This window comes from Rhinoderma darwinii, chromosome 1 (assembly GCF_050947455.1).
Source record: "Rhinoderma darwinii isolate aRhiDar2 chromosome 1, aRhiDar2.hap1, whole genome shotgun sequence".
In the NCBI taxonomy this organism is placed as follows: domain Eukaryota; kingdom Metazoa; phylum Chordata; class Amphibia; order Anura; family Rhinodermatidae; genus Rhinoderma; species Rhinoderma darwinii.
In genome coordinates, this window is record NC_134687.1 from 202504055 (window position 1) to 202528111 (window position 24057).

At 44.1% G+C, this 24057-nt stretch overlaps 2 protein-coding genes across 4 annotated transcripts in view; one reads left to right on the plus strand and one right to left on the minus strand.

Moving 5' to 3' along the window:
- The window catches only part of LOC142759006 (17-beta-hydroxysteroid dehydrogenase 13-like), an 82175-nt gene extending 71083 nt beyond the window's left edge, over nucleotides 1–11092 (minus strand). The window contains exon 1 of the mRNA XM_075860795.1: nucleotides 10855–11092. Within this exon, the coding sequence (XP_075716910.1) occupies nucleotides 10855–11064 (210 nt within the window). The 5' untranslated portion in view covers nucleotides 11065–11092. The remainder of the gene's footprint in view (nucleotides 1–10854) is intronic.
- The window catches only part of LOC142758968 (UDP-glucuronosyltransferase 2A2-like), a 279898-nt gene that overhangs the window by 45720 nt on the left and 210121 nt on the right, over nucleotides 1–24057 (plus strand). The gene's annotated exons all lie outside the window — the stretch shown is intronic.

The window sequence follows — 24057 nt, forward strand, 5'->3', positions numbered from 1 at the left end:
TTTTGTCTCTGTAAGGGCATGGCCAGATGTGGCGGAATTGCTCTGGAATTCCGCTGCAGCCAGTCCGCTGTGGAAATCCGCAGCGGACATTTTCTCCATTGGTTTCCACACCTTTTTAGTTAGGTTTGTGCACACGTGGTGGAAAACTCCGCTGCGGACCATAGGCTGCGGTGCGGAATTTGGTGTCCGCAGCATACACTGGCGTTGCTGACGTCTAGCAGACTTGTTGCGGACTTATTGCGGAATTTCTCCATTGACTTCAATGGAGATTCAAAATTCCGCAATGAAATCCGCAGATGTTATTGTGTGTTCCGTTGCATATTGGTTTCACGAACAGGATATTTCATCATTCTGGCTGGACCTATGTGTTTCAAGGTCTATAGCCAGACTGAAATTAAATGTTTTAAAAGACAGCAGGAAGTACTCTTCACCTGAATACGCAACGGCTAATCCACATCAATTTACTGCACATTTTAGGCAAAGCCGCAACAGAATCTGCAACGCAGATTATGTGCGACATTGATGCGGACAGTATCTGCAGGAATACGCCACGTCTGGCCATGCCCTAATTCTACAGTTCTGTTGCGTTTTTAAAGGAAATAGTTTATGGACATAGTTTTCACCCGTGTTGAAGTTTGTGAGGTGCTTCCTGTATATAGTTCATTACAAGGCATTGCAGAACTGTTAGCAAAAACACAAGCAGCTCAGCAACAACTTTGGCAGCGCGGTCATTAACTGCATGTGGTCAAACATTTATGAAGATGCAGCTAACTGCACAAAAAACACATTGTAATATAGTAGCAGCAGTCTGTCCATAACAAATATTTCATCATTGACTTCTATTGAAAAATGACTTGCTGCAGTTTAAAAACGCAACATAAACGCACCGTGACCGCACCGTGTAGCCTTACCCTCACATCTAAGTTCATGAACTTAGATGTGATCAATAACAGCTGGATATGAGCAGCACTCAACCAGGCCGTCAGTCCTGCAGACCTGACGGGTTCCCGTTAGAAGCTGTATCTTGCCGTCAATGTATGCAGGATACATAGAAGTTGTCTCTGAAAAAGTAACTTTTTTATTTTTAATAAAAACTTATTTGAACGTTGCATTAAATCACATAATACGTTATTTTATTTAATAAATGACTTCAAAAGGTGTACATATCCTTTAAGCCATTGAAAACCACTTAAAAAGTAAAGATAAAGTATCTTGTCACTGTCTATTTAACGCGTTAAAAGTCAAGTTAAAGATCACTACATCTGTATGCTTGAGAAAGGCTCTTTAGCTGGAACATTGCATGGGTGAATAAAAGTTTTTCACTTGAAGTTCTGCCTTGACATCTTTGAATTTTTCTTAAAAGACAGACCATCTATCTTCTAGGCTGCAGTGGAAGGCCGCAGGTGGCCAGAGTGCAGGTCTGATGACGTTTCGCGTGAGCACACGACTATGAGGGTATGTTCAATTGGCTTAGCAAAATACGTCTGAAAATACGGAGCTATTTTCAGGCGAAAACAGCTCCTGAATTTCAGATGTTTTTGTAGCAGCTCGCGGTTTTCGTGGAGTATTTTATGGCCGTTATTGGAGCTGTTTTTCAATGGAGTCAATGAAAAACGGCTCCAAAAGTGACATGCGCTTCTTTTTTGCGGGCGTCTTTTTACGCACCATATTTTGAGAGCGACGCGTAAAATAACACCTCGTGGGAACAGCACACCGTAAAACCCATTGAAAGCAATGGGCAGATGTTTGTAGGCGTAATGGAGCAATTTTTTCAGGCGTAATTCGAGGCGTAAAATATCCGAATTACGTCTGAAAACAGTGCGTGAGAACATACTCTTAGAAAATTAGATACAGATATTTTAAGGAGACCCTAATCTGAAAGTGTCATCTCCATTTGTAAGTGAATGTGATATATTGATCCCAGTAAGCTGTAGAGAGTAGAGACTGACTATAATGGTCTTTGAGGAGAACACAGATATATGTCTGTCCTAATGATCACTATTTTATCTATTCTGAGAACCACAAGAAACATTTTCATACATATGTGTTAAACATATTAGCAATTTGTTATTTTAAAAAGTTTTATTGCCCCTCTAAAGGGAACCTGTCACATTGAAAGTGCAGTTCAATCTGCAGGCGTATCTATGAACTAAATTGCCATTTTCACTCTGCACCTTCGACTGCGCACTAAATTCTGGAAAACACCTGTGGGATTAACATGCTCACCACACCCCTAGATGAATGCCTTGAGGGGTGTAGTTTACGAAATGTCAGTTTTTCAAGGGCTTTGCAAACGCAACATGGTGGCCAAGAACCAATCCAGCAAAATTTGTGTTACAAAAGCCAAATAGCGCTTCTTCCCACTATACCCCTAGATTAATTCCTCAAGGGGTGTAGTTTCCAAAATTGAGTCAATTCTGAGACTTTTCCACTGTACTGTTAAGTTAGGGGCCCTGCAAATGCCACATAATGCCCAGAAACCAATCCAGAAATATCTTCCCTTCTGAGTCCTGCTGAGTGTTCAAACAGCAGTCTATGACCACATAAGGGGTATTGCCAGTGGCAAATTAAGTAGTATATACACCCTGGGCTGTTCCCCAAACTTGGGCCCCCCTTCTCCACTGCCGCTCTGCCATGCCTATAGTGAACACCACCTTTCTGTGCGAGCCTTGACAAATGGGTGTTATGATTCCTCGTAAGCGCTGTGTCCCTACATACTGACAGCCTCCAACCATCGCTGACAGCATCAGCCTGTGTAGGGACACATTCTCCTGCCATTCGGAATGGTAACACCATTTTGTCTATTAGTCCTGGGCTACACAAAGACTTTGTGAAATAAAAGGATTTCCTATAACAGACATCTCAGGAGAGGGGATAGATCCTCTAAAACCAGTGACTCACAGGTGACATCGTTCTCTTTTCTTTTCTTCTCCCTCTGACACAGACCGTTATGGCGATTTCTCAGCGTTTCCTGATGAGACATCTTTGCCCCTCGCTTCTGAAGCCATTTTCAGCCTTTATAAAAACGCAAAAATTCAAACCAAACCCCCTATTGTTCCATACCACAGACCAGATCCCTAAGCAAATTTAGACCCCAGCCCCATACTTTAAAGGGATTGCCAGGGCACAGACCGGTTTTTCATACTGATAACCTATCTACAGGTCATCCGTATATGATCGGTGGGGGTCCGACACACGGACCCCGTACTGATCAGCTGTTACGGCAACCTCCGGGCACCGGATGTTATGCAGTGTTCAGTACCAGAAGCAGATGACTCCGTACTCTACATAGCGGCTGTGCTGCAGAACTACAACTTTGCTCCTATTCACTTGAATAGAAGCAGAGCTGTAGCACTGTAGTTCGGCCGCTATACTGTGACCACAGCTATCTGCTTCCGGCACGGACATCTGGTGTCGGACCCCCACCGAACACATACAGATGACCCAACCTGTGGATAGGTCATCAGTATGAAAAACCGCTCATGCCCAGACAACCCCTTTAACTCAGACTAATAAATTCGGACCCCAGACCAGACCCTAGAATAAATACAGACCCCAAACCTTCTAAACTATTTCAGTCCCCAGGCCAGACCCCCTAAACAAATACAGACCCAAGAACAAGCACCTTAAATAAATACAGACCCTAGACCTGACCCCCTAAACTAATAATGACCCCAGACCTGACTACCTAAACTAACACAGACCCCAGTCCTCCTAAACTAATACAGACCACAGACCCCTTTAATACAGACTCCTAAACTAATACAGGCCCCAGGCCAGACCCCCTGAATACAGACCCCAGACCCCTTCAACTAATCCATCCCCCTTATACTTACATAACAGCTCACAGACTCTTGCTGCTGTACTAGGTCCTGACTTGCAGGTCTCTCAACAGTAACAAGAACTAGAAACATAAGATCAACTGACGCGATTCCTGGCAAAAAACGCGACAAACCAGGAATGTACTTTGGATAGCCATGGGCCCCCCAGGAGCCTCGGGCCACGGACGGCCACCCTAAACGCGCCTATGATTATCTGCCACTGGGTATTGCTGTACTCGGGAGAAATTGATGTACAAATGTTCTCCTTTATTCCGTGTGAAAATCAAAATGTTGGAGCTAAAACTATATATTTTTGGGAAAAATTTAATGTTTCATTTTCACAGCCCAATTCTAATAAAATCTATGAAACACTTGTGGGGTGAAAATGCTTGTTGCACACATAGATGAATTTCTTGGGGTGTAGCTTCCAAAATTTAGTCTTTTTGGCGGTGCATCTTATGTTTTGGTACATCAAAGCCTCTGCAAACCTATAGTGGTGCCTGGAAAACATCGTAATAAAATGGAGGCTCGAAATCCACAAGGTGCTCCTTCACTTCTGAGGCCTGTGTTTCAGCATATGGGATATTTCTAAAAAAACTGCAGAATCAGGGTAATAAATATTGTGATGTAGCACTTGTTGTCACACACAAAAAAAAAAAAAAAAGGATTAAGGGTAACAACACACAGCGTATTCAGGGCGGATAGGCAGCGTCAAGCTGCGCAGCGTATGCCGTCCGAAATCCAGGGAATGCCGTCCGAAATCGTGCATCCTGTGCGTTTCTTCGGGCGTAAATTACACTTCGTAAATTATCCCTCCTCTGACGTCTGCTCCGGCCTCCTGGATGACGTTGCAGGCCATGTGACTGCCGCAGCCTGTTATTGGCTGCAGTGGTCACATGGCCTGCAAAGTCATTCAGAGAGGTCGGACTGGAGAAGCATGGAACTCTGGGCGATCGTATCGCCGGGTGTCAGTGGGATGAGAGGGAGCTCCCTCCCTCTCTCCAAAACCACTCAGATGCGGTGCTCGCTATTGAGCACCGCATCTAAGGGGTTAAACGGGTGAGATCGATACTAATATCGATCTCACCCGGCAGAGCAGGGACGCTCCCAGCCCTCAGCTGCCAGATTTGACAGCTCCCTGCTCTGTTTACTTATACCGATGCCGCGACGTAAAAAGTCTATGGCATCGGAATAAGGGTATGTTCACACGTAGTCAACAAAAACGTCTGAAAATCCAGAGCTGTTTTCAAGGGAAAACAGACCCTGCTTTTCAGACGTTTTTTTACCAACTCGCAATTTTCGCGGCGTTTTTCGCGGCGTTTTTGGAGCTGTTTTCATTGGAGTCTATGAGAAAACAGCTCCAAAAACGTCCAAAGAAGTGTCCTGCACTTCTTTTGACGAGGCTGTATTTTTACGCGTCGTCGTTTGACAGCTGTCAAACGACGACGCGTAAATGACAGGTTGTCTGCACAGTACGTCGGCAAACCCATTCAAATGAATGGGCAGATGTTTGCCGACGTATTGGAGCCGTATTTTCAGACGTAAAACGAGGCATAATACGCCTCGTATACGTCTGAAATTTGGCCGTGTGAACATACCCTTAGGCCCGTTAGTGACCGACGTAAAAAGAAGGTTAAGGAATTAAACAGGCTGCTGGATATGTTATAACATAAAAAGCAAACAATAATCACCTGTTAAATCCCCTGCCGCTCCAGCATTGATGATCCGGTGGCCACAGATAGTCTTTGTTTACGTTTCCTGCAGCGAGATCGCTGATGCCAGTAATTAGCTGTCGTGATCATGTGGATGTACGGCACGTCATCACTCCAGGAAAATAAACAAATATTGGCAGGGACCACCGGAGCATTGGCGCTGGATCGGCAGGGGATTTAACCCCTACCCCGCACGAGGACGCAACTATACGTACCGACCCAAATGATAAAACTATAATGTTATTTTTCCCGCACGGTGAACACCGCAAAAAAAAAAATGCCAGAATTACTATTTTCACTCAAATCTATTTTTTTGGTCATCACACTCATTTTCTTTTTCTTTGTTAAATTTACTACTTATAGTCGAAGAAGCTGAGACTTGTTTATTTGTTATTTCTAATGTATTTGTACTATAAAATATTAAGATTTTTCACTAATTCTGTTGACAACGGATGGAATTGTTTTTGTCTTTCCTTTCTTCTGATGGATTATATAGTGCAAATGTTTTGTTTTTTGTTTTTTGTTTCTTAACTGTTTTGTTGTTATGTTGAAAACTTAATAAAAATTTAAATTTAGAAAAAAAAGTCATATGTACCCCAAAATAGTACCGATAAAAACTACAACCCGTTCCGCAAAAAAAAGGCCTTACACAGCTTTTTAGACTGAAAAAATAAAAAAAAGTTATGCTCTCAAAATAAAATATTTTTATTTTTTAAAAAGAAAGTTATTTTATTGTGCAAACGCTGCAAAATTATATACATGTGGTATTGCTGTAATCGTATCGACCCGCAAAATAAAGTAAAATTTTAATAGCCCACGGTGAACACTAAAAAATTTTTTTTGAAAATGCCAGAATTGATGGTTCTTGGTCACCTTGCTTGCCAAAAAATGTAATAAAAAGTGCTAATTGCATGTACCCCAAAATGGTGGCAATGAAAACTACAGATTGTCCCACAACAAATAAAGACTCACATCTCCATCACAGAAAAAAAAAAAGTTATGGCTCTGAGAACATGGCGACACAAAATGTGCAGAGTATGATCCAAAAGCAGATAAGATTGGGCAACATTTATCAATGCGACACTGGCCAGACATTATGAATTATTATTTATTTACTGCATTATTATACCCTCTTATTATACCCTGATGTACTCTGCCCAACTTACTTATACCCTGATGTACTCTGCCCAGCTTACATATGCCGTAACATTAAAAAGTTAAATACCAGTAATACCCCAAACAGAACAACTACCAAGCAAAATCTGCGCTCCAAAAGCCAAATGGTGCTCCCTCCCTTCTGAACCCTACAGCATGCCCAAACAGCAGTTTACGTCTACATATATGGCATCGCCATACCCGGGAGAACCCGCTCAACGTTTAATGAGGTATTTGTCTCCAGTGGCACAAACTGGGCACAACATATTGTGCACTGAATTGGCATATCCGTGGAAAATTGCAATTTTCACTTTGCACCATCCGCTACGCATTAACCGCCTTGCGCACAATGACATAGTAGCAAGTAGTGGTGCGGGGGGTGATGTATGGAACGGGCTCATGAACTGAGCCAGCTCCATACTCTGTGGGTGTCAGCTGTGTATTACAGCTGACACCAGGGACTAACGGACAGGAACAGCGATCGCGCTGTTAAAGAAGCATGTAAAAATTACAATATACTGCAATAGTTGGTGTTTGCCATGGCACCTCAAGACTGCCTTCTCTCTGCCTCTGTAAACCCTGCCTGTGGTAGGACTTAATAGAAGCCTCTAAACATGACTATACACTGCAATAAATTAGTATTGGCGTGTATTGTAACTTGATCGCTGTTTCAAGTTCCCTAGGGGGACTAATAAATGTGCAAAAAAAAAAGTTAATTATTAGTAGTGAAATAAAATAAAATAAAAAAATAGTTTTTTTCCCCCTTTTTCCTCTAAAGTGATGTAGAAAAAAATAATAATAATTGGTATCGCTGCGTCTGCAAAGGTCCGAACTATTACAATATACCATTATTTAACTCACACGGTGAACGCCGTAAAAAACAAAATGTAAAATGCCAAAATCGCTGTTTTTTTGTCATCCAAAAGTTGTATGTACCAAAAAATGGTACCAATAAAAACGATAGGTCATCCTGCAAAAAATAAGCCCTCAGACCGCTCAACCAAAAGAATAAAAAAGTTATGTTTCTCAGAATGTGGGGAAACAAAACAATTAAAAAAAATTAAAATAAAAAAAGTTCTCTTTGCAAAAGTAGTTAATTATAAAAAAAAACTTATATCAATTTGCAAACCATTTGCAAAGACTAACATGGGTAAACACAACAACGCTCAGGCAATGAAGGAAGGGGCAGGACCCTTCTTATAGTCCAGGGTGATCATGGGCTAATTTGTAATTTGATATGCAATTTAAGGCCGGGCACGAGCGTGCGTGCGCGCGCACCCTATGGGACACAGCAGAGTAAAGCGGAAGTGAGCGCTGGCGTCTCCAGAGGAGGAGATGCGGACCAGCGCTCACTGAACCATGGCTGCGGCCGTCGGGGGGTGAGTAATCCCGATGGTCCGCGGCCATGTGTGTCACACACTGTAATTATATTGAGCCGCTAGTTAAGTTGTAATTTTTACCGCACGGTGAAAGCCGTAAAAACGAAACCTAAAAAACAAATGGAGGAATCACAGTTCTTTCCAATTTCAGCCCGCAAAGAATTACAACTCCTCCCGCAAAGAATAAGCCCTTATACCACTCTATTGACGGAAATAAACAAAAAAGTTATGGCTCTTGGAAGGCAGGGAGTGAAAAAATGAAAAAGCAAAAAATGGCTCTGTCCTGAAAGGGTTAATTCATTTCTAATGAAAAAACACCTGTGAGGCCAAAATGCTTACTACCCCCCTTAAAATGCCTTAAGGGGTGTAGTGTTCAAAATAAGGGACTTTGGGTTTGTTTTACTATTTGACCACAGGGCGCCGCCATTGTGGGCCAATTCTGTGAAAATCACCAAAATAGGCCTCAAAGGCGCATTGTGCTCTTCACTTCTGAGCCCGGTGATATCCCGGGAAATGATAAATGCCTTAAGGGGTGTAGCTTCCAAAATGGGATCACTTCCTGGGGGCTTCCACTGTACTCTGGTACCTCAGGGGTTTTTCAAATGAGACATGGTGCCCAAAAACCAATCCAGCAAAATCTGCATGCCAAATAGCACTCCTGACATTCTGAGCCCTGCCGTGTGTCCAAACAGCATTTTATGACCACATGTGGGGTATTGCCATATTCTGGAGAAATTGCTTCACAAATGTTGGGGCATTTTTTCTCCTTTATCCCTTGTTAAAATGAAAAAAATTCAACATTATAGTGGAAGAAAAAAAGTTGATTTTGATTATCACAGCCTAATTCTAATAAATTTGGCAAAAGTCCTGTGGGGTCTAAATGCTCACTATACCCCTAGATAGATTCCTTAAGGGGTGCAGTTTCCCAAATGGGGTCACTTTTGCGGTGTTTCCACGGTTTTTGTCCCTCAAGGGCTTTGCAAATTCGACATTACACCCGAAATTCATTACAGCTAAATTTGACCTCCAAAAGCCAAATAGCGCTCCTTGACTTCTAAGCCCTGCTGTGTGTCCAAACAGCGGTTTATTACCACATATGGGATATTGTCGTAATCAGAAGAGTTTGGTTTACAAATCATGGGGTGCTTTTTTCCTTTATCTATTGTGAAAATGGAAAAATCTGAGCAAAAACTACATTTTATTAGAAAAAAAATTTAGATTTTCATTTTCACAGCCTAATGCCACTAAATTCAGCAAAAAACCTGTGGGATTAAAATGCTCACTATACCCCTCGATAAATTCCTTGAGGGCTGTAGTTCCCCGAATGGGGTCACTTAGTTTCAACTGTTTTGGTCCCTCAGGGGCTTTGCAAATGCCACATGGCACCCGAAAACCATTCCAGCAAAACGTGAGCTCCAAATCCAAAAGGTGCTCCTTCCCTTCTAAGCCCTGCCGTGGGTCCAAACAGCAGTTTATTGCCAAATATGAGGTGTTGACGTAATAAGGAGAAATTGCTTTTCAGAGATTGGGTGCTTTTTCTCCTTTGTGCCTTGTCAAAATTTGTCATTTCTACATATTATTTGGAAAAATTTAGAGTTTCATTTTCTAATTCCACTATATTCAGCAAAAAAAACTGTGGGGTCAAAATGCTCATTATACACCTCTATAAATTTTTTGAGGGTGTAGTTTGCCAAATGGTGTCTTTTTTTGGGGGGGCTCTCCACTGGCCTCACAAGACCTCTTCAAACCGGACATGGTGCCTAAAATATACTCTAATAAAAAGGAAGCCCAAATTCCACACTAGGTGCTCCTTTGCTTCTGAGGCCGGTTACCACACTAGGGCCACATGTGGGATATTTTTAAAAACTGCAGAATCTGGGCAATAAATATGGAGTTGCGTTTCTCTAGGTAAAACCTTATGTGTTACAGAAAAAAAAAATTCATTTGTAAATTTCACCTAAAATTTGCTTTCATTCCTGTGAAATACATAAAGGGTTAAGAAACTTTCTAAATGCTGTTTTGAATACTTTGAGGGGTGCAGTTTTTAAAATGGGGTGCTTTATGGGGGTTTCTAATATATAGGCCCCTCAAAGCTACTACAGAACTTAACTGGTCCCTAAAAAAAAGGCTGTTGAAATTTTATTGAAAATGTAAGAAATTGCTGCTAAAGTTCTAAGCCTTCTAACATCCTAGAAAAATAAAAGGATGTTTAAAAAACGATGCCAACATAGAGTAAACGTGGGAAATGTTAACTAGTAACTATTTTGTGTGGTATAACTATCTGTCTTACAAGAAGATACATTTAAATTTAGAAAAATGCTAATTTTTGCACATTTTCTCTACATTTTGGCGTTTTTCCACAAATAAATACTGAACTTGTCTACCAATTTTTCCCCCTAACTTAAAGTACAACATGTCATGAGAAAACAATCTCAGAATCGCTTGGATAGGTAAAAGCATTCCAAAGTTATTACCACATAAAGTAACACGTCAGATTTGAAAAGATCAGCTGTATCCACAAGGCGAAAACAGACTGTGTCCTGAAGGGGTTAACAGATAATTTTTTATTTTGATTCTTTTTTTTATTTTATAACATATCCAGCAGCCTATGTCATTTCTTAAACTCTTGGACAACTTATTTTTTTCCCACACATACTTTTATCTCATTATATATACTACATATACACTAATATACACTAATGGTATAATGTTACAAAGGATTCAGCAGGTAACTGGCTCCCTATCTGCTGGAGACTGGGATGTGTAGTCCTCTGCTTTGTATCTCACCTTATTAATGTCCCATAACACCAGGACACTGTGAAGTTTTGCAAACTCTGTGGCTGTGATCTTTCCTATTCCATGACCAGCACCGGTGATCAGTACAATTTCTTCACTCACTGATTTTCTTTTTTGAGGAATGAATAACTTCACCAGAGACTCCAAGTATGAGTAGATAATAGTGAGCAGCAGCAGAAGGATTTCTAAAGCAATATTCATTGTCACCGGGGTAGAACAAGCCCGGTACTACACTCTGTACTACACAAAAGGAGAAGCTGTTACAGTTCCCCTTACGTCACATTCATGAGGCTGTTCTATCGACAGTTAACTCATTCAATGCCAGCCTAAAGCTACAGAAGTTATTCTTTATGGATTTGGATATTATGAGTTGTAATTTCCTACCTTTCTATTCTGTGATACACACACTGTAGTGTTCCATTACTTTACTAGTCATCATATATAAAGTTATACATTTATTCAATGATGGATCATCATATGAGCAGTTCGGGCAGCACATAATCTTAAAAACGACTATAAGAACTATGCAGCATGTTAGCGCTGCTGACGGCCACTGCGGAGTTGGGGAGGAGGTGCAGGGAGAGCAAATGCAGGGGAGGGCTGGGCCGGGGTAGTGCTAGATAGATAGGCTAGCAGATGTTACACATTGATGCTAGTGGTAGAAAATGCCTCTCTGACGCTGCGCGCGCCGCTAAGGAGGAACAGGAGAACGCTAGCTTCACACACCGAGGTCTGAAGAGAAGAGCACAGCGGTGAGGTTAGTGGTACTGCCCATTCATAGTCCTGAACCTAAGGCCTAGTTCACATCTGCGTTGGGGTCCCGTTCTGAAGTTCCGTCTGAGGTTTCCGTCAGAACGGGACCCTGAGCAGACACAAACTGACACAGACGAAAACCAGAGGTTTCCATTTCTATCACCATTGATCTCAATGGTGATGGAGCTGGTGCCTGTGGTTTCCATTTGTCGCTGTTGTGCACCGGACCCATAGTTTTGCTGGAATAAATAGCGTAGTCGACTACGCTATTGCTTCCGGCAAAACGACGGGTCCAGTGCACAACAGACATAAACAGGAACCATAGGCAGCGGATCCGTCACCATTGAAATCAATTGTGATGGAAACGGAAACCTCTGGTTTGCGTCGGTTTGTGTCTGTTCCGACGGAAACCTCAGACGGAACGTCAGAACGGGACCCCAACGCAGATGTGAACGAAGCCTAACATTAAAGTCATTGACCGAAGAGGGGACGGATTATTCAGCAAGGGGGGGGGGTCTAACCATCTAACTGACTGCAGAAGGCTCTATTTGGGGATAATAATTTCCCCCCAATGAGCCCTCAGCAGTCAGTTAGGTGCTCAAACCTCCCCCCCCCACCCCCCGCATGCATTATTTATAATAAATACTAAGGGCTCTATGGGGGATTATTCCCTTCATAGAGGCCTCTGCAGTCAGTTAGATGGTTAGACCTTCCTTGCAGTATAATGCCCCCCCCCCCCCATAGAGCCCTCGGTGGTTATTATATTGCAAGGGGAGTTCAGATTGTCTGACTGACTTCTGAGGGCTCTATGGCTGGTCTGAGAGTCTGACTGACTGCTGAAGTCAGTTAGACAATCTGATCTCCCCTTGCAATATAAGCCCCCCATACAGCCCTCAGAGGTAGGGCTAATAATAGTTATTTTACTGCAAGGGGAGGGGTGTCTAACTAAAGGGTAACTAAACTTGTAAAAAACTTTTGACATGTCAAAGTGAAATATCAGAAGCGGTGGGGGTGCGAGGACTGAGGCTGCTACCGATCGCTAAAACAAAGTGGCAGAAGCGCTCAGGTGAGTGTTTTGCCGTTTTGTTTCTGATCGGCTTTTCTCTGACTTTCTATTGAGAATGTACACCGCTCCGAGTAATGCTGATTAGAAATGAAGCAGCACAGCATTCAACCGAGCGCTTCTGCCACTTAATTTTAGCGATCGTGGGGTCCCAGCGCTTGGACCCCCACCAATTAAAACTTCTGACATGTCACTATGACATGTCAAAAGTTTTGTGAAAAGTTTAGTTAATCTTTAACACCTTCCCGTCGTGAACAACTTTCAGATTTTCATTTTCGTTTTTTCCTCCCCACGTTCCAAAAGTCCTAACTTTTTCATTTTTCCGTCGATATATTCCTTTGAGGGCTTGATTTTTGCGGGAAGAGTTGTAGTTTTTCATTTATTGTGCCATATAATGTACTAGGAAACAGGAAAATAATTATTTGTGGGGTAGGAAATGAAAAAGAAAGCGATTCCTCCATTTTTTTTTGCGCTTCATTTTTACAGAATTCACTGTGCAATTAAAACAACATGTTAACTTTATTCTGCGGGTAAATACAATTACGGTGGTACCAAATACATATAGTTTCTTCTATATTTTACTACTTTTACAAGGAAAAAAATGAAGTGTAAAAAATGTCATTTATTTTGTGTCGCCAAATTCTGAGAGCCATAACTTTTTTATTTTTCCGTCCATTTATTGGCATAAGGGCTTATTTTTTGCAGGCTAAGCTCTAGTTTTTAATGATACCATTTTGCGCTACATTTTAAGTTTTTGATCACTTTTTATTCCATTTTTTGTGGGAGATGAGGTGACCATAAAAATAGCGTTTACATTATTTTACGGCGTACATCGTGCAGGTTAAATTATTATATATTGTAATAGTTCAGACTTTTACGGATGCGGCGATACCAATTATGTTTATTTATTTACAATGCTCTAGGGGGCAAATGTTTTTTTTTTGAACTTCTAATATTTTTTTTTGCAGAAAAATAAAACCAACATTAATTTACTAATTTTAATTTTTTTTATTAGTCCCCCAAGGGGACTTTAACCAGCGACCGTTGGATCGCTTGCACTATATACTGCAATACTAATGTATTGCAGTATATCGTCTTTTTGACAAGCTTCTATTAAGCCCTGCCAAAGGAGAACAAAGATGGCAGACCTGGGGGCCTTCATTAGGCCCCCAGGCTGCCATAGCAACCATTGCTATCCCGCGGGGGGCGCGATTAGCTGCTTTCTAACTATTTAAATGCAGGTCGCCATTGACCGCGGCATTTAACGGGTTAAACTAGTGAGATTGCGCTCGTGTGCGATCCCGCTCATTACTGTGAAGTGTCGGCTGTAACATACAGCCAACACTCGCATTGTATGGAGCAGGTTCACTCCATGAGCCCGTTCCATAATTCCCATACCCGGCTATGACGTATGGATCCGTAAAATGGGAGGAAGGGGTTAAAGAGAGGTGTAACAATTTTTTTAAATTATTATTTGATGTGTTAAAGGCTGTGAACACCTTTTGGAAATGTTTTGTTTTTTTAAATAAAATCATTGTCATTGGTGCAACTTTCTAAATACTTTTTATTAAATATTATTTTTACTTTTTCAGATACATCTGCTTTGTATTCTGTATACAGAGCAGCTGTATCTAGCGCTAAAACCTGTATCCGTCATTGCATGTGAGGGGGGAGAGGGGGTCCATGTTGTTGTCAACAGCCCAGGGCACATGGTACACGTATTTCGACATTTTTTGGTGCTGGTTTTTACATGTAGGGGAATACCAAACATACCAGGCTTCTCTGGTCTCTGCTGATGGAGCAGGAATGTGGCTGTGACTGTGACTGTGTATTACAGTACGATCATGCTCCTAATCACATAAGCAAAGTGGCTATGTCCATGCCATCACTTTGACAGAAATGCTCATCATGGCGTGGGAACTGACTACTTCTCATGAGAAGTTTTTTTTATTACAGACAATTTGTTAGGGGATTTAAAAACATCTTTTAAATACTGCTCATTTATTTAAATCTCAAGTCTAAGTTAAAAACTTGAAAATCAGATCTGATTGTCACGGTCCGTGGGTATGTGGACCCACTAGGCCGCACCGCCGTAGCGGATTAGCAGCTGGCCAAACAACAGAATACCCAATCAATACAAAGTCCAGCACAAGGGTACCTGAAATAGTCCAAACAGTCGCAACGGCTAGGCACAGATGGAACTTTGACGGCAGAGGATGCCACATGTGGCTGAGGATATCAGACGGGGCAGATGACACCAGACGTGGTATACGACAGCAGGCGTGACCGATGGCACAACACGACTCCAACGCTCGATAGGGCTCAGGAACCAACACAGCACAGGATACAGGAACAGTTAGTAGGGCAGGGGAACACTTGGGAACAGGATAAAACTAAGGGACCATTTGCTCAGACGAACATGGAAAAACACAACAACGCTCAGGCAAGGAGTGAAGGGGCAGAGCCCTATTTATAGTCCAGGGTTATCATGGACTAATTATTGATAACTTATATGTGCGCTTGCTGGCCCTTTGAGGCCGGGCAGAAGCGTGCGCGCGCACCCTACGAGACACAGCAGAGCAGAGTGGGAGGAAGGAGATGCCGGCCAGCACTCACAGATCCGTCGAGGGGTGAGTAGGAACTGCAGTCCGCGGCCGCTACACTGATCGCTTTGTTTACACCAATATTCCTCCACCGCCCCCCCCCCCCATTATTCATATAAAGAAAGAGAGCTGGAGAATCACAGATACTCAAATGGCGCTCCTTCCGTTCGCAGCCCTGCCGTGTGCCCAAATAGAAGTATATGGCCACAAATTGGGTACTACTGTACTCAGAAGAAATTGTTTTACAAATGTTAGGGCGCCGTTTCTCCTTTATTTCTTTCTAGAAATGAAACATTTTTAGCTAAAGCTACATCTTATTGGAAAACTAATTTTTTTATTCCCAATGTCCAATTTTAATAAAATCTATGAAACACCTGTGGGGTGAAAACACTCACTACACCCCTAGATTAATACTTCGTGGGAGTGAAGTCTCCAAATTGCGGTATTTTTAGGGATGTTTATGTTTTGGCACCTCAAGGCCTCTGCAAACCTCTAGGGGTACATGGAAATCATCCCACTATAATGGAGGCCCCAAAATCCACAAGATGCTTCTTCATTTCTGAGGCCTGTGTTGCAGTCAAGTAGCACACTAGGGCCACATATGTGGTATTTCTAAAAACTTCCGAATTAGGGAGATAAATAGTGAGTTGCATTTCTCTGCTAACATATGCTGTGTTACAGAAATTAAGGATTACATTTGAATAGCTGCAAAAAAAATAAAAAATATTCTAATTTCACCTTTACATTGCTTTAATTAGTATAACCGATAAACACACAAGACTTTATTTTGAACATACAATAAAAATATATAATAGTAGATAAAAGAGGAAAGATGAATAAACCCTAATGGAGGGTGGTAGGGCTGAGATGATATACAAGATAACGACAACATATGAATGTATTAGGGAACAGATATCCTTTCCCAAATATACATGTGCTCACCACCCCTGGGACGAAGCTTTGGGCTGAAACATACGTTTGGGCCAGGTGGTAGGCTGTGTATGTTAAGCGTCTTCTTGTCTTATGATGTTGCTACATTATCCCTATTCTGACAGATATTTGTACTAAGCCATGCATAAATTTTGTAGCTGTTTACTCAGTATCAGCAGTTGTGAGCACATGTATACTTGGGAAAAAGGATATCTGTTTCCTAATACATTCATATGTTGTCGTTATCTTGCATATCATCTCAGCCCTACCACCCTCCATTAAGGTTTATTCCTTTCTCTTCTCTTTCATCTACTATTATATAATTTTATTCATGTATGTTCAAATTAAAGCAAGGTTTGTACTTCTTCTATACACTTTTGTCTTGTGTATTTATCGGTTATATTGTTTGTCTCACCCAAGACATGAATTACATTGTTTCCAGTACGCCTGTATTCTATAGGTTGTCTGTCTTTGCTTTAACTAGTGTGAAATGCCTAAAGGGTTATGAGACTTCCAAAAGGCTGTTTTGTATGCTTTGAGTGCTGCTGCATTAGAAATGGGGTAATTTATAGGGGTTTTCTAATATAGACCTCCTCAAAGCCACTTTAGAACTCAAATGGTCCCTAAAAAATTAGGTTTGCAAAATTTTCTTGAAAAAGTTAAAATTTACTGCTAAACTTATAACCAGAGGCGTTGCTAGATTCTTAAAAGATCAGGGGCTCAAGCCCCGAGACATATATTTAACCCCCCCCCCCAAAAAAGGCTCCTATAGCTACACCACTGGATAGAATTGGATGCATTGTTTCAGCAGACAGTATATTAAATGATAGGCTTAGATACATGGCCCCAGCAGACAGTATAATACATGATAGGCTTAGATACATGGCCCCAGCAGACAGTATCACACATGATAGACTTAGGACTCATTCAGACGAGCGTGATTCTCGTCCGTGTGCTGTGCGTTGAAACACACTGACCCATTGATATCCATGGCGCTATTCACACATGCGTGAGTTTTCAGACAGCGAGTGTCCGTTGCGTGAAATTTATTGCATGTCCTATTTTGGTGCCTTTTCACACATCTAGTCGCCCACAGAATTCGATAGGTCCGTTTCACGCGTTAATTACACTGAAAAAAAAAAGTGCTTGCAAGTGCGTGAAAAAACACATGCCACACGCAAAGCACACGCGCGTAAATCTGTCACGCTCGTGTGAATGTAGCCTTAGATACAGGGCCCCAGTAAGTATCCTTGTACTCAGGGGAAAATTTGCCATTTCTGGGGCCCGAAGCAAAGTTATGGCTTGGGGCTTTCATCAAAGACACCTGTAGAGCGTTCCCCACACAATGCCCCCAGTATATAGTGTCACAGCCCCACTGTATGCAGTGGCGGATTAAGAAGACCATGGGTCCTGGGCTGTTACCCAAACTTGGGCCCCCCTTCTCCACCGCCACCCTGGCGCGCCGTAACTATTGCTAACACTACCTTTTTGCACAAGCATTAACAAATGGGTGTTACGATTCCCCTTTCACAGGGCTGTGTCTCTACATACTGACAGTATCACACTGTGCAGGGACACATCCTCCTGACAAGGGAATTGGTAACAACAATTTTTCTATCAGTCCTGGACTGGACAAAGACGTTATGTGGAATACAAGGATTTTCTATAATAAACATGTCAGGAGAGGGGACATATTCTCTACAAATCCAATGACTCACAGGTGACGACGTCTCAGATGCTAGTAGTTTTTTTTCCTCTTTTCTTCTCCATCCGGTCCAGAGCTCATGACGACTTCTCCTGGCCATGACCCATTTCTGCAGCCCTTAAATATAATATCACCATGCACTGTGCCCCTGAATATAATTGTGTCACTCACTGTAAAGTAAAGCACCACGTACTCAGTGCCCCCTGTAGATAGCGCCAACCCCCCATGTAGACAGCGCCACACACACACCCCCTATACCCCCTATAGATAACGCCACACACACCCCCTATAGATAGCGCCACACACACACAACCCCCTGTAGATAGCGTCACACACACAGCCCCCTATCGATAGAGCCACACAGCCCCCTATAGATAGAGCCACACAGCCCCCTATAGATAGAGCCACACAGCCCCCTATAGATAGAGCCACACAGCACTCCCCCTTGTATATAGTGCCACACAGTGCTCCCTTCCTTATATATAGTGCCACACAGCGCTCCCCCCCTTGTATATAGTCCTACACAGCATCGCTACAGTGCAGCCCTGGGATGTCATTTTATCCCATATGACTGCTGCAGTCTGGTTGGAAATTTCACTTTGCCACTACTGTATTCTGCGTATTTTCCGGGCGAAAAATACGCAGCAATTCCGTTAAGTGTGGACAAGCCCTAATACAGTAGCAGCAGAGTAGATTCGATGTGAACAATTCTCATCCACACGCTGTGTAAATGATAAGTGGGGAAAAAAGCTCAGAAATTGACCTGCGGTGCGTTTTTTTTTATTCCGCAGCATGTCAAACCCCCTGATAAAGCCAGGTGCGAAACGCGTGTTGGGGTGTTCTGACAGTGTTGTGGAAGTGGAATGACTCATGGTGGGTTTGGGTATGCGTGTCATGAGGGTTTCTTTTTAATCATTACCATACATGTCATTGTGGTCCTACTGAGGTTAGAGGTTATGTAATGTTGGTATAAGTATAGTTATACTCATGGTACATATTTAATATATATTGATATGGTATGCATAGTATCACCATTGTTTGCCCTGCCTTATATTCAACACTGTCTATATTTTTTGTACTGATTGTACATTGTTTTTATGGGTGTTATTTTTAAAGAGTCTTGACTAACTGTGTTGTTTGTCTTTAATAAAGTCTTTTTGTAATTTTCCACAATACGATTGATTTGGTCTTATTGCAGCATTTAGGGATAATTTTTTGGTATTTATGGCATGGCCTATCGCCCGAGATCAAGGACGAACTGGCTGCTCAAGATCTCCCAGCTGCCTTGGACGACCTGATTCTACTAACTACCCTTGTGGACATAAGGCTCAGGGAAGATCTCAAGAGATTCTACAGGAGAGACGGCTTCCTAGACTGGCGCCCAACTTCCAGCAACACTTCTTGCCTTGTTCTTCTGCTGCGACCGAGGTTCCAATGCAGGTGGGTCGGCTTAAACTGTCCGTTCAAGAAAAACAGCGCAGGCGCACCTCTGGACTCTGCCTGTATTGTGGCCTCGCTGGCCATGTCGTGCGTCTGTGTTCCCAGAGGCCAAAGAAACCCCAACGCCTGGGATTGGTTAGAGAGACAACCCTGGGCACTACGGCGTTTAATAGAGAACTCTATTCCAAACTGTTTATTCCTGTGACCATCGTCGCTGGTGAGAGACCTCATCTGGTCTCTGCCTACCTGGACTCTGGCTCTGCAGCCAATTTCATCTGCCAAGACCTTGTGGATCTTCTTCAATTGCCCACTGTTTTGCTGGAAAGACCGTTGATCGTTGCCTCGGTAGATGGACTGCCTTTTCCTGACCCAGTATTGTCTGTGACCAAGCCATTAAGACTTCAAGTGGGAGCTCTTCATTCTGAGCTCATCTCCCTGTATGTCCTGTCCAAGGCCGTCAACCCCATACTGCTGGGTTTGCCTTGGCTCCGTCTACACGCCCCAGTCCTGGATTGGAACTCTGGAGAGGTTCTCCAGTGGGGCCCCAAGTGTCTCGACCGCTGTCTGGTTAATGTCCATCCATCCCAGCCTTCTCCGCATCAGTCATTTCCAGGGTTGCCTCCTTGTTACTCTCAGTTCGCTGATGTCTTCAACAAAAAGGAAGCAGAGATATTGCGACCACATCGAGCATACGAGTACCCTATCGACTTGGTTCCTGATTCATCTCCTCCTCGTGGTAGAGTATACCCTCTCTCCTTGCCAGAGACCCAGTCTATGTCGGCCTACATTAAGGATAATCTGGAGGGGCTTCATACAAAAGTCTTCATCCCCGGAGCCGGGTTTTACTTTGTCAAATAGAAGGATGGATCCCTTCGACCCTGCATTGACTACCGAGGCCTCAACCAGATCACGGTGAAGAACAGGTACCCATTGCCGTTGATTTTGGAACTCTTTGATCGCATATGGGGGGCGAAAATTCTTTCCAAGCTAGACCAGCGGGGGGCTTACAATCTAATCCGGATCCGTCAGGTTGACGAGTGGAAGACTGCATTTAACACACGTGATGGACACTACGAATATTTGGTCATGCCCTTCGGCCTGTGTAACACCCCCGCAGTATTTCAAGAATTTGTCAATGACATTTTTCGTGATCTCCTCTATGTCTGTGTTGTGGTGTATCTCGATGATATCTTGATTTTTTTCCCCAGATCTTGAGACTCATTAGGGCAATGTCCGCCAGGTGTTGCTTCGATTAAGGGAGAATCATCTTTACGCCAAGTTGGAGAAGTGCGTGTTCCAAGAGAAGTCTCTACCCTTCCTGGGCTATATAATCTCTGATCAGGGTCTCAAGATGGACCCTGACAATGTCAAGGCTGTCCTGGAGTGGCCACATCCCCAAGGCTTAAGGGCCATACAACGCTTCCTGGGATTCACCAACTTCTACAGACTGTTCATTCCCAACTTCTCTTCTTTGACAGCCCCCATCTCCACCCTCACTAAAAAGGGTATGAATGCCAAGGTGTGGACTCCAGAGGCGGAAGTCGCATTTAAAACCTTAAAAAAGGCCTTCATGTCAGCCTCTATTCTTCATCATCCTGATGTATCCCTACAGTTTTCGTTAGAGGTGGACGCCTCCTCTGTTGGTGCTGGTGCACTTTGATTCCAGAGAGGTTTGAAAGGCAAGACGGTGGTATGTGGTTACTACTCCAAGCAGTTTTCTCCCGCAGAGTGCAAATACTCAATTGGGGATCGGGAGTTACTGGCCATCAAGCTGGCCCTGAAGGAGTGAAGACACCTACTGGAAGGCGCAGCTCATCCTATCCTGGTCTTCGAGGACCACAAGAACTTGACCTACATACAGACGGCTCAACGGTTGAAATCCTCGTCAAGCCAGGTGGTCATTGTTTTTTGGACGGTTCCGGTTCGAACTCCACTACCGACCTGCCGACAAGAATGTGAGGGCCGATGCCTTGTCTAGGTCATTTGAGACGGAGGACACTGTGGAGTACCCACAGAATTTTATCGATCCTTCCTGCATCTACTCTGTTAACCCTCTGCAGGTTAGAGACATTCCTCCGGGAAGAACTTTTGTACGTCTGGCTGACCGAGGAAGAATCCTTCGCTGGGGTCGCAGTTCCAAGCTGGCAGGTCACGCGGGTGCCCGTAAGACCCGAGACCTAATTGCCCGTCAGTTCTGGTTGGCGGGCGCTGCCCAAAGACGTCATGGACTTTGTCTCCTCCTGTTCGGTGTGTGCATCAAATAAAGTTGCCCACTCCAGACCAGCCGGTTTGCTCCAACCACTGCCTGTGCCCGATGCCCCCTGGCGGCATATTGCTATGGACTTTGTCACAGATCTGTCTCTCTCTGCGGGATGCAGTGTGATCTGGGTGGTGGTGGATCGTTTTTCTAAAATGGCTCATTTTGTTCCCCTGACTGGCCTGCCTTCTGCTGCTCGACTGGCTGACCTCTTCATACAAGACATCTTTGGTCTGCACGGCTTGCCCCTGCATATTGTCTCGGATCGAGGGGTCCAATTCACCTCAAAGTTCTGGAGAGCACTCTGCGGCCTACTCGGTGTAAAATTGGACTTCTCCTCAGCTTACTATCCTCAGTCCAATGGACAAGTCGAAAGGGTTAACCAAATTATGGAGAACTATCTGCGGCACTTTGTCTCCAAACAACATGATGACTGGGTGCAGCTGCTCCTGTGGGCTGAGTTCTCTTATAATAACCATACCAGTGAGTCCACCACCTCCAGTCCGTTCTTCATAGTCTACGGCCAACATCCTCAAATACCCCTGCCTGGCTCTACTATGTCCCAGGTGCCTGCAGCCGACTCTACCTTCAGGGACTTTCTGCAGATATGGCAGCAGACACGATCTTCTATTCTGCTGGCGGTGGACCGCATGAAAAGAGAGGAAGACACCAGACGAGAACCTCCCCAGTTTCTTACAGGTACTAAAGTCTGGCTGTCTTCAAGGAATATCCGGCTGAGGGTGCCATTTTGCAAGTTTGCCCCCAGGTTCCTTGGACCCTTCGAGATTTTTCTACATATCAATCCTGTGTGGTACAAGCTTCGACTGCCTCCTACCCTCAAGATCCCTAACTCCTTCCATGTCTCCTTGCTGAAACCCGTGGTCCTGAACCGCTACTCCAGGACTCCTAGTTCCGCAGTGGCTCCTGGCGGTTCATCCGGAACATTCGAATTGAGGGAGATCCTGGCCACCAAGAAAGTGGGAGGAAGGATGTTTTATTTGGTAGATTGGAGGAGATTTGGTCCAGAGGAGAGGTCTTGGGAGCCAGAGGAGAACTTTGATGCCCCTGTCCTCGTGAAGAAATGTCTTTCCCGCTCTGGTCCCAAGAGGAGGAGGCATAAGAGGGGGGATAATGTAACGTCTATGGCCGGGGGCCCTCGTTCAGACTTACCCTCTGACGGCCATGGACATCTGTCTTCGCGGCGTCAGCTCCCTCCAGGGAGACACCGGCACTCACTTCTCTGACTGTTTCCCGCAGGGCTCGCGCGCCCTCGCGTTCACGGCCTTAAAGGGCCAGTACGCGTCCATCTGTCACCCATCAATAATTAGCCCAATTGGCTGCTGGACTATAAAAACGGGCTCTGCCCACTTGTTCCTCGCCTGAGCGTTGTTGTATACCTAGGCTTGTCTTGCAAATGGTCTCCCAGTGTTTTCCAGTTCCCAGTGTTACCTGTTCCTGCTGCCTGTACCCTGTATCCCGTGCTATCGTATCTACTAAGAAAGTCAAGTCGTGTCTTCCACTGCATCCACGGTGCCACCTGCTGTGAAAGTCAAGTCGTGCCTCCGCTACTGTCTACATTGCTTCAGGTATCCGTTCCGAACTATAGACATTGTTTTGTACCTTGTTGGCCAGCTGCTATCCCGCTACGTGGTACAGCCCAATAACCATACCAGTGAGTCCACCACCTCCAGTCCGTTCTTCATAGTCTACGGCCAACATCCTCAAATACCCCTGCCTGGCTCTACTATGTCCCAGGTGCCTGCAGCCGACTCTACCTTCAGGGACTTTCTGCAGATATGGCAGCAGACACGATCTTCTATTCTGCTGGCGGTGGACCGCATGAAAAGAGAGGAAGACACCAGACGAGAACCTCCCCAGTTTCTTACAGGTACTAAAGTCTGGCTGTCTTCAAGGAATATCCGGCTGAGGGTGCCATTTTGCAAGTTTGCCCCCAGGTTCCTTGGACCCTTCGAGATTTTTCTACATATCAATCCTGTGTGGTACAAGCTTCGACTGCCTCCTACCCTCAAGATCCCTAACTCCTTCCATGTCTCCTTGCTGAAACCCATGGTCCTGAACCGCTACTCCAGGACTCCTAGTTCCGCAGTGGCTCCTGGCGGTTCATCCGGAACATTCGAATTGAGGGAGATCCTGGCCACCAAGAAAGTGGGAGGAAGGATGTTTTATTTGGTGGATTGGAGGAGATTTGGTCCAGAGGAGAGGTCTTGGGAGCCAGAGGAGAACTTCGATGCCCCTGTCCTCGTGAAGAAATGTCTTTCCCGCTCTGGTCCCAAGAGGAGGAGGCATAAGAGGGGGGATAATGTAACGTCTATGGCCGGGGGCCCTCGTTCAGACTTACCCTCTGACGGCCATGGACATCTGTCTTCGCGGCGTCAGCTCCCTCCAGGGAGACACCGGCACTCACTTCTCTGACTGTTTCCCA